Source organism: Solanum dulcamara, chromosome 6 (assembly GCF_947179165.1).
Source record: "Solanum dulcamara chromosome 6, daSolDulc1.2, whole genome shotgun sequence".
Taxonomy (NCBI): domain Eukaryota; kingdom Viridiplantae; phylum Streptophyta; class Magnoliopsida; order Solanales; family Solanaceae; genus Solanum; species Solanum dulcamara.
The window spans coordinates 76064724-76076942 of NC_077242.1; the positions used below are offsets into that span (position 1 = coordinate 76064724).

General features: G+C 31.2%; 1 protein-coding gene and 1 long non-coding RNA gene across 2 annotated transcripts; one reads left to right on the forward strand and one right to left on the reverse strand.

The window, feature by feature from the left end:
• The first annotated feature begins 110 nt into the window (after positions 1 to 110).
• On the forward strand, positions 111 to 4259 carry LOC129891580 (putative GDP-L-fucose synthase 2). The gene is made up of 2 exons (XM_055966988.1): positions 111 to 1092; positions 3838 to 4259. Exon 1 carries the CDS (start codon positions 146 to 148, stop codon positions 1085 to 1087), a length of 942 nt encoding a protein of 313 aa, XP_055822963.1. The 5' UTR covers positions 111 to 145; the 3' UTR covers positions 1088 to 1092; positions 3838 to 4259.
• On the reverse strand, positions 4258 to 9380 carry LOC129891581 (uncharacterized). The gene is made up of 4 exons (XR_008767213.1): positions 8808 to 9380; positions 8107 to 8400; positions 4443 to 4526; positions 4258 to 4341 (listed from the first exon to the last, which is right to left on the reverse strand). It is a non-coding gene; the product is annotated as an uncharacterized LOC129891581 (long non-coding RNA).
• Between the last annotated feature and the right edge of the window lie 2839 nt (positions 9381 to 12219).

A 12219-nucleotide genomic window follows, 5' to 3' on the forward strand; every position in this document is an offset into this window, starting at 1 on the left:
CATGTATGTCAAATAATTAATCGAGATATATAATAAGCTGACGCGGATATCATAGTTATCTAAAATATTCTTAATGCAAATTTATTTGCTTATTTATTTGTATGTATGTTTTTTGCATCTCTCATATCGTTCATACATAAAAAAAATGCCGATAGATACTTCAGCCAAGATCTTCGTCGCCGGCCACCGTGGACTCGTCGGATCCGCCGTGGTCCGAAAACTCCACCAATTAGGTTGCAAAAATCTCCTACTCCGTACACATTCCGATCTAGATCTCACTAACCAATCCGCCGTCGAATCCTTCTTCGCCGCCGAGAAACCCCAATACGTCATCCTCGCCGCCGCTAAAGTCGGTGGCATACACGCAAACAACACATATCCAGCTGATTTCATCACTATAAATCTCCTAATCCAAACAAACGTCATCGTTTCATCCTTCAATCACAAAGTCCTTAAGCTTCTGTTCCTCGGTTCTTCATGTATTTACCCTAAATTCGCACCTCAACCAATTCCCGAAAATGCCCTTTTAACTGCCCCGTTGGAAGCTACTAACGAATGGTATGCAATTGCGAAAATTGCTGGTATCAAAATGTGTCAAGCTTATAGATTACAGCATAATTTTGATGCAATTTCAGCAATGCCCACAAATTTATACGGTACAAATGACAATTTTCATCCTGAGAATTCTCATGTTTTGCCTGCTTTATTACGTAGATTTCATGAAGCAAAAGTTAACAATCTTGATAAAGTGGTTGTGTGGGGAACTGGTTCTCCATTAAGGGAATTTTTACATGTCGATGATTTAGCCAATGCAGTTGTGTTTTTGTTAGAGAATTATAGTGATTTAGAACATGTTAATGTGGGGAGTGGAAAGGAAGTGAGTATAAAAGAGTTAGCTGAATTGGTGAAAGAAGTTGTGGGGTTTAAAGGGGAGTTGATTTGGGATTCGACTAAGCCGGATGGGACACCAAGGAAGCTTATGGATACTTCAAAGCTTGTTGGATTAGGTTGGACACCAAAGATTTCTCTCCGGGATGGTCTTGTTGATACCTACAAATGGTACTTGGAGAATTATGGCAAGCAATAGTTCAGGTGATTATTGAATGTTTTTACATGATATGTGATTGTTATTCTTGTTTTGTCAGATTGTTGAAAGATTATAATAAGCTTAATTGAATTATTGATTCTCTGTTGTACTGATATTGAGTACTATGTTTATGTGAACTATTTATGCCAAAGATCCAGTTTTTATTTTATCTGCCACTTTCAAGAATTTGTGTTCAATATCGCAATAGTTCATTGTCAATTTGCTTAAAAACATGGACCAGTTTGTATTGAGCTTTGTTGTCCGAACATGATTGGTGCTGACCTTACTTCTGGTTGGTGATAAACTAGTTGACAATGATCCTTCGGGGTGGCCTAGTGGTTTGGGTTTGGGACTTCCATGTTGGAGGTCCCAAGTTCGAAACCTCTTGCCAGCGAAAGCAAGGGGGTTTGCCTTCTGGGTCGAGCTCGTCGCACCTGGCTTGCCTAGTGTGGGTTACCTCTCATGTGGAGTTTGCAAACTATTGCATAGGAGCGGAGTTTTTACCCTGTGTGCACCCAAAGGATAGCGGCTACGGGTTTTTCTTGTCATAAAAAATAACCTAGTTGACAATGGTAAATAAGGTTCAAAGGGGTGACCTTTTTTCATCTTGGTAAATGGAGTAGCTATCTAACAAAATAGGAGATTCTTTTGACCATTTATAGGGAACCCATCTCAATATAGAGATATTAGCTTTGCCCCTGCCCAAAATAATGTTTTGAATCTTCAAACAGGATTTTCATTCATTTAGAAAGAGCTTATGATACTCCTTTATGTTCTTCTTTATTTTTATAATCGTGGTGTCCGGGCCATCACAACATTTTGACTAATTCCACGTGGTACTTGCTACTACCGCATACTCCCTTCTGGTAGTCTTTGTAAGTCATGTAACTCAACTTGTTAGGTGCATTATAGTGAGCAAAAATATCCACTTCCATACATTTTGTGTCACTTTTGCGCTTATAAGAAAATGATATAGAGGAACGGTAAAGAATTCTTTGGCCTTTATGCGTGAAGCTTCCAGTAATTTAGCTCTTGGGACGTGGGGTTACTAGCAATACCTGTAAATGGAGTCAAGGGGTTTCGTTTTTTAGTCTAAAATCACAGCTGATGTCATAATTTTAATTTCTATTCTGTGAAAGCCATGTTTTCCTTTTGTGATAATGCCGTAGCGTAACTCCAGGAATTTTGGAAGTTGAACATGCTCCAAAGATGCCTAACACTTTTAGCTTTGATTATTCGACGTTGAATGACGTAGTTCCTCGCTAAATAAAAATAAAGCTCTGCTACAATCAAGAAAAGAGATAGATAACATCTTTTGGCCAAATGCCAATCCTCCTAGTTTGAAAGAGAAAAAAAGGAGAGATATGCGCAAAAAAACACTCCTAACTAAACAGTCAAGTGAAAGGATCCAGCTTACCTAGTCCCCTTTCCCCCCATTGCTAGGAGCTTCGCCTTCTTGACTTGATATGTCAAGAAGACTACAATTGCGAGTGGATCACCTCTTGCTTAAGAAGGCCGCCATATCATATATATGATAAAAGAGACAGACTGTTTTAGCTTCTTTTTCTTCCTTTTCTGGGGTATAATATGAGATGAACAACGTACCGACCTTCCCTATGAGATAGCTGAGATCTGCACTAATAACCGTAGAAACTTTACTTTGTAGCCTGTTCACCTGGAACTTAAAAATCAACTACAACCTAAATGTTATATTTGATACTTACTAAAGAATCACTATCATAAAATGCTGTAGCTTTTTCTTAGTGCTTTTTGTTCATCAATAATATCTGACCTTCCTCAAAAGAAAAAAAAGAAGAACAAGGTTTATAGGAAAAAAAAACTATTATCGTAAGAAGTTAAAGTGGTTGTGCAGGGATGTATACTGTGCTTAGATTAGATCAGAACAGGCGATTGCATGCAATTTCCAGCATATTGTTTGCCGGGCCTAGAGTTGTATTGTTTGGTTCTGCTCTGTCAAAGGGTCCTACTAACTGGTCTGCAGGGAGCTTATATCCAGCAGCTATTTTGCTCAGACTCTTCAAAAAAAAATGTGGTGCGTGTCAGATTCTTCAAAAGTAGTGCATTTTTTGGAGGATCCGACACGGGTGCGTCAACAGTTTTGGAGAGTCCGAGCAACTTAGTCCTGCAGTCTAACTCCGCAATCATTTCTGAAATTTGTACGTTAACGGTTGTTTTGACTCTTAATGCTACTAAGGAGGACATGAAACATAACCTTTTCTGCTGAAAGATCATAATTATCAACAAGGCACCTTGATCCATTTATGAACACCTTGGTGCCACAAGATTTCTTGAACAAGAGTGGTTATACATCTAAGAAACACCAAATTTTGTGGTGTTTGCTTCAACTAAAACTGTTCTCTCCAATATCTGTAAATGTTGGGAACTTATAGTTTTTGGCTTTTAACTTATAAGCCACTTAAAATAAGCCAAATCAAATACCTTATAAATGCTCCCAAACACAAAAATCGAGATAGTTCTCTCTCCTAATTCCTAGGAGGGTAGAACCACCCTTTCCGGTGGCCTCGGCATCGGAAAACTTCCATCCCTTACCTCAGTTAACACCTTACGTGTTTAACTACCAACCCCTTCTTCCTCTCTGATCAACTCATATCATGGAAAAAAACATAATGTATTTCGCGATGGTATTCAAATCCTTTTTACATCTCGAGAAGCTACGCTAGCGGAGAAAGCTGGTATGACTGGACTAAACGAGGAAGAAATATGTGCAGGTCAAGTTTTGTTAGAACACAACGGAATGGCTATGCAGGACTCTCTAAGAAGCTTCAAAGGTCGAAGACAATACTGTTTGTAGATGGAAACAACAAGAACTATCAACGCAGCTTTTTTGTTCAAGAAATTTCAATTGTAGGGGGGAGATATATAAGTATAATCAGCGTACATTGCAAAAATAGACAAGTATTAATTATCCTAGAAACATCATTTAAGGTAGGTTGGTGAGATTTGGTTAAAAGAGTAGAGAGGCTCATTTATATCGTGGATCATATTGAGGCTACATGTATTATTTTTTTGGGTTATTACGGAGGGTTCCGTAAAGGTTTTGAATTTTTTTTGATCGAAAGACATATTAACAAAATATTCATGGCTAACACACACGAAAGAATATATGAGAAAATCGCCTAATTTTGATTGAGTGGTCCCTAAATGCTATAAATATGCCGTAGATTATACCAAGGTTACACATACCGCTCTCCCCCGGACCATTGCGGAAGGTCCTGTAAAGGATTTGGAAAAAAAAATTGATCGAAAATCATATCACTAAAATATTTATAGTTTAATACACACGAAAAAGAAAAGAGAAAATTGCCTAATTCACCTTGAGTTGTCCCTATATGCTATAAATATGTCATGGATCATGTCGAGGCTACACATACTGCTCCCTGGGTCATTGCGGAGGGTCCTGTAAAGATTGGAAAAAAATTGACAGTAAAACGTAAGTTTTACTACTATTTTTGTTGTGTTCATGATATATTAGGTGTTATAAGCTGATTCATAAGTTTTATTGATATTACAATGTTTGGTTTGTATCAACTAGCGATGTATCATGAAAAGAAATTATGTATCAAATTGTGATGTATCAGCGTCATTCGTATGTATCAAAAATCTGGAAAAAAAAGAAAATTCGGGTAATTACCAAAAAAATCGGGATAAATTGTAATTGGACTTTTTCACTATGGATTTAAGTAATCATCCCTTTAGAATATATATCAGAATATATTTCTCTATACATAGCTTGTTCTTCTATTTTGAGATCTTTAGATTCGTAAGATCATTTTAAATTGCTTTGATATAAGTTACTTGATATGAGGATCATTCAGACATAACTTCGTGAAATAGGAATAAGGTATGCATACATCTTATCATTTTCAGATCCTATTTGGTGAAATTAAATTGGGTATATGTCAAGAATATTTAATTTCATGCTCTTGAAAATAAGAATCGAACGTGAATCAAATAGGCCTATTACTTTCTATTATATTAGTCAAGCACTAGCGTTTCTCAACTAATATATATATATATATATATATAATAAAACTAAGACTCGAATTTAAAATCTCTTTATTTTCCTCCATAACTCTTGGGGTTATATTATCATTTATTAATTATTTGGTCATGTTGAAACTAGTTTGACAATGTGAAACATAATCATTATGGCCTAGTGCAAGTTGTGGTTTGAAACTTGAGTGGATATTCTCATTGTGATGATTAATCTCTAATTGGCAAAGAAATCACATTTCTAGGTGTTGACCTAAAAAAGTTCCCAATGACCTAATTATCAATATAAATGACTTGTTAAAACCTATCAATTGATAATAAAAATTATTAATAACAACAATAATATACTTACAAACCTTATTTCTACCTTTGTCAAGTAGATAAGCTGTCTTTGATAAACTCTCAATACGATAATATATTATCAAACATACTACAAAAAAAATTACTGACAGTAGAGTAGTAACCAATGAAGTAACCAAAAAAAATAAAAGTTATATATTTCTATAATATATTTCTTATGTCCATGCCTCGATAGATAGCGTCGATAAAAATTCAATATTTTGCATATGACTAAGTTATTTCTAAATGAGTTACTTTTTCTTTTCTCACAGTGTTCTCACTTATCCTCGAATGAGTTACTGAATAACAAGTTCAAATGTTTTCTTTTTGCCTGTCTTTTTTATTACTATTATTTATCATTGGAATTTCAAGATTTTAGAGTCTAGAATTTACAAAACAAATTATTACTTCAATTATTTGTTTTTGTTTTGGAAGGTAGTAGCAATAGAAAAATATTCACAAATTTCATTTTTTAAAATTTTTTATTTTTGAAAAAAAGAAAAAGAAAGAGAAGATGTAGATATAGTTAAATCTTAGCCAGAAAATGGGACCCAAAAATCAAAAAAAGAGAGGATAAAACAGTGTAAGATATTGTTTTTTAAAAATGGTTCAGTCTGCAAAATTGGAAGTTTATTGAGCAATTATTTATTTTTATTGTTAAAAACAATTTTACAATTTTACATTCAGGTGGAAATTCTTTGGTTTATATATCCACAGTAAATAAATTTCTGGCCTGTTTCACTGACAAACAAGGACTGTAAATAGTTCAAATTTACTTTTCAATTATAAAAGAAAATCATTTTTATCCACCATTTGCGCAGGGTCAAGAAAAAGATTGCGCCCCAAAGGTGTGTGACGTATATTTTGACACAAGTATTAGTGATTGATTCAACAATCTTGAATTCGTTATCTATAGGTCACACAAAGATAACATTACCATTGCTCCAAGACTTCACTAAATATCTATTTGATTCTGAACACTATTATTATTATATTTTAGTTCAAAATTGCTATAAAAACTCATAAAATTTCAAATTCGAAATTCAGTTCTACCTTCTACATTTTTTTTTAATTGTCTGCTCATAACACGATGAAAGTGTTTAATTATAGCACGATGCGCTGTTTCAACGAGTCGAAATGAAAGACACTAAATTAAATTTTTTGATCTAGTTGATGGAATCGATTAACTAAACAAATTAGTTAGATGCGTGGGACAGAGGACTCGTATGTATGGATAAAAACAACCAAAGGGTGTTTGAGTGAAATACAAAACGTTTCAGAAGCATTAGATATAAAATTTGTAAGTTTCAAAAAAGACAAAACTCACCCAAAGTTATATTTCAAGATCACAATAGGTCCAAAATATGATCCATTTCATGGAAATTTCTCACTCAATTTAGGGCCCAATAAAAATATAAAGCAAAAAATCACTCCCAAAATTCACGTGCATAGAAGAAAACAAAAGGCAAAACAATTTATTAAACAAAAAGAAAAAAAGAATAATATGAAATGCATGTATATGATATGTTAATGAAAACTATTAAATATCTTTTTTCAAAAAATAAACTATCATACTTCCTCCGTTTTATTTTAGACAATTTTTTTTTTAAAACTTATAATATCAAACAATGACATTAATATGGCTATAAAAGTAGACATTATTGAGTATAGAGTATGTTGAAATGAGATGAGTTTTACCAACCTCAACTGTTTACATCAAATTATATTATTATATCACAATTAATTCATAAATCAAGATGTATTGATCAACTATAATATAGTAATACAAAATGTATTTAAAAATATATATCATATACTTATTGACTCGATATATCTACATTCAATATGAATAATTTTTTTACCCAAATTTCTACTATATTGTCCTATTCTAGTAAGTGCAAAAACCTAGTAATTTCACCTACTATCTTTTGTTATGTCATCATCTCTCTGTTCAACTACCCCACATCCAAGATCCAAATTTCGAAACACAAGAAAAAAAAATGCCAAAAAAGAAAAGAAAGACAATTAACTATTCAGCATAAAAATTGATGTTTTAAATTCCCTTTTTATGCATAGAAAAATAATTCAATTCTTCCTACGTCTTATGTTGTTATATTTCATATTTCCATAGTCAAATAAACTTCTCTTTAATATCAATCTTTTCATACAATAACAATTATATATCCGGTGCAATTTTATTAATGAGATTTTAGAATGGTTTGGATGTATAACCACTTAAGTTTTATGTTGAGAAGATAGATAAGTTATTTTTAATATATGCTCGGCTCAATTAAATCATAATAAAACAACAACAATTTTTTTCATAGATTTTCTAAACATATTTAATTATTATAACATATAGTGCCTTTATGTAGTTTTTAAATATAAAAGTTAAAATGTGAACGATCATATAAATTGATATAAATTGAAACAGAGAAAATATTGTTCAGCTACTTTAGGAACTAAAGCAAGTAATAATGTCCATAAATCCTATTTAATTGTATATTTTTCTTCCAAAAGATAATATTATACTAATACAATTAATTCCAAATTTTCTACAACAATAATAACATCAAAAAAAAAAACCAAAATTAATTGTAGAAAAATAAAGTGAAATTCAAGATCAAAATGATATACAGAAGTACCATTTTCAGAGAAAAGATTGAGCCGTCCCCGCCAATATCACCACCGTTCACCGCCGCGAACCACCACCGTTAACCGCCGTCAAACCACCGGAAAATCAAGAACAGATGAAAAAACAGCCGGAAAAATCCATTTCAAGCAGAAAAAATCGAACTTTGAAATCCACAAAATTGCTATCTGCATTTCCATTTCTGACATTTTCTTGAAATTTACAAAACCAAAATCAACAAGAACCTTCATTGCACACCAGGTGTTTGACAATTTTCCACTCCTTTTTTCCAGCACCAAAATAAGTCCTACAAAATAAAATAAGATGAGATTTTTGAAGAAATCCCATTTTTACAAAAAAAAAGGAGTGTTTTGATTGTCTTTTTAATGTATTTTTTTTGGGTGTCACATGAACCAAGAAAGGTGAAAACATGAGGCTGATAAATGGTGTGAAGGAACTATTATTCATATGTTGTTAGGACGGTTCAAAAATATCGAATCTTCTATAAATAGTGTATTTTTGAAGGATTTTAATGTAATAATGTTTTTGAAAAGTTCGAACAATTTTAGATAGTACTATATACTCATATTGTTTTAATTTTTCTAACTATTTGGTATCCGAAACATAATGGCTTTCGCATTGGTAAAAAGTTTAGAGCTTTAGCACTCGTACTAAATAAAAAGGTTCATTATGAGAGTTTTAGGAGCTCCTCACCAAAGAAAACTTCATTTCATGATTTGAACTCGAGACTTCTTGTCACGAAAGAAGAAATCTTTATCATCCCACCGCATTATTTCATGAATTTTTTACTACTCCCTACCAAAACAAAAGCTTTCATTTCAAGATTTGAATTCGAGACTTCTCATCAAGAATGAAGAGATCTTTACTTCATTTCAAGACTTCTTATCAAGAATGAAGAAACCTTTATCATTCCACAACACCCTTTTAGTGAAATTTTCTTTGTTTGTTTGTTTTCTTCACACCCTTTATGATGTTTTTAGAAAGAAAAAAAGATGGAGTTTGATGAGCAAACTTGTCCTATCCTTAAAAATCAGAAGTGGAAAAAGAAGTCTTTCATGTGTTGTAGTAGCAGTACTATAAGTCTATGAGGAATTAGGTGTTGTAGGAAGAGAGAAAGAAGAGTAAAAAATAGGAGGTTAAGGAGACAGCTCAAGACATTGAAAGAGAAATCCTTTGTGGCTTGTGAATTTGTATATGTCTATTCCCAACACACTGTGTCTGTCTTATTAAACAAACATAATGAAGCCAATAGTGTTTGCTTTGTGTAATGTTATTTGGGCATGGGCTTGACATTTGAATATACATTTTCTAAAATCTATGGATAAATAGTAACTTAGGACTATCACATTTCTAAATTCTAAAATCTTTCTATTTCATAGATGCTTTTTAAAGATTATAATATTCGTGTTACCTTACGTGTATCTCAATTATTTCACTTCGATTTTACTACTTCACTCATTAGTGCATGTTAACTATATCCATCAAATTAAGTAGATACCCCCACACCCTCATAACTTATCTCACTTGGCGAAGGTTAATATATTTGAGGCTTCGTTCATAAGTTGAGTTATATGCCAAACAAACTAAGAGCTCATTTGGATTGACTTAAAAAATAATTTTTAAGTCAAAAAATAAAAGTAAGTAGGGATCAACTTTTAACTTTTAACTTCTTTTTATAAATTTTAATTTATTTTAAATATTTTTTTTGATTTTTCAAATACTTTCAAAAGATAAAAAATAACTCATAAATCAATTTTAAATCAATTTAAACGGGCTTTAAATCTGCTATCCAAGTGGTTCACATGCTTGAATATGGTTTGGCCAAATAAATAAATCATCCCTTAAACTTGTCAAATTATTTTATTTAGACATCTCAACTAAAAACTCGACCTATTAAACACCTGAAATATACTTAAAATGTGGCAATTGATCTTCCAATCCAACCCTCCCCTCAAAAGGTATTTGAGTGAACACTACATTAGCCACTTAACCCACACTTCCTTCCCATAAAAATGTTCCGATATTTTTTATCAGATGTTTATACTAAATCAATAAATACATATTATGTATTTGTTTGAGTATAAATTTATCTCACTAAACTTATAATTAAGTTTACATCTCATTTAATCATAATAAATAGTACATTTGATATAAATTATCCAGTACTCATAAAATTTATGCCCCCGCCCCCCCCGCCCCTTGGGTCAATTTCCCAAAGCAAGTGAGGTAGAAACCCAATTTTTTCACTTCACACCTTACATTGCCTCAAAAGTCCAGTTCCCAATTTATCTAGATTTGCACAAGCAATCTGTGTCTTATTTTCTTTCTTTTATTTAGCCTTCATTTATTACAAATTTCCCTTTCTATCCTCCCTAGATACTGATGCAGATTATAAATTCAAGAAGAAAGGTTCAACTAAATAAAGAAAGAAATTAAACGGTAAATATTTCTTCATTTTAATTAGAGATTTCATGTTTAAATTGTGAATATATAATTGCCTTTATTAAAAAGCGTTTTATCTTTTAAATGTGAAAATTTTCCAACCTCAATCTTAATTTAATAGAGCATCAATGCGGATATCGAGGATCACAATAAATAATAAATAATTAAAAAGGAGGTTCAAATCATTTTTTTCAATATGTCAACACTAATTCAAATTGTATAATTTTAATTTATTTTTGCAGCTTTTGAGTAGTGTATATTATATCTATGGTACAAGTTTTTTTTTAATGAGAGATGACCTGACTCTACTGACTAAAAGGGCATCAATTTCAAGAAAATTCAAAAATTAAATAAGTAGTATTCTACTCTTATTATATATTTCAATTTCTTCGTTTATCTTTGCTATTTTTATTTATATCCTACCCTATTTACACTTTTTATAGTTGAGAATATTAAGACAATAATCTCTCTATTCCACATGGATAACAATGTGATCTACGTATATTATTCTATTATTTTTAGATTATATCTATGAAATTACATCAAATATATTATTATTGATTATTATATTTTAATATTTAATTTTTTTATCTCCTTTATTTATGCTTTCTCGAGACTATCACCAAAGCAAAATCCAAGAAGAGTGTTTTTGTGGCCTAACATTCATTTATTGGACTCAATAAGGGGAGCTAAACAAGATGGCTAATTAGCTACTTTTCCCAATAAACTTGGTTTTTGTTGACTCTTTTAGTCAAATATAATAAGTGTTTGTGGGCCCAAAAGGTTTGAAAAATGATGGTCCCACTAAGTACCTTTTACATTTGTTAAAAAATATTAATCAAACTTGCTTAATACTCTCTCCGTCTCATTTTAATTGTCAAATATAGTAATTTTAAATTATTTTGAAATGTGAAAAAAATTATTGGTACAAGCCATTTTAAAGTTACAAGCCTACTTCTTGTTATATTTTTGGTATTTCTTGCATATCATTCAATACAAAACACATTAATTTATGATATTTAATATATAAATTTAATAATTTATTAATAGAAAGATTTTTTATAGGATCAAATCATTACGAGTAATAACTCATAAAAAAATGTGAAATTAGTAGCTTATGAGATAAACTCAACAACTCGATAAGACATAAAAATACATGTAGTTAAAAAAATTTACGTTGTTTGGTAGAATTTGATAATTTTGATTGAATTTTATATATTGGAATAAAAATATAAAATACACAAATAGTTACTTTTCAATAATAACATATCTATTGTAATTTCATATTTAAAAATCATAAAAAATAGAATTGACATAAATTTTATCTTTATTTTTGAAGATAATGAAACTTTCAAAACTTTCAAAACGTATATATAATATTAATGTGATGCAACTTCAATAATATAAGTGAATTAATTTTATGAAAGGCAAAAAAAATGCATTATATAAACTTTAAATTAAATTTAAGAAAAGGTTCACGTTTTTCCTACCTATTTGCAATTACTAGCATCTGCCAAAACAGTATCATTTATTATGATGTGAAATCATTTACTATTTACTACTCTTTATTAGATTTCTGCCTTCTGCTCACTTAGGTCAAGGATTTAAAACTTGTCTCACATAGGTCAAGTATTTTTCTATAAATGTATTATTATTGATGAAA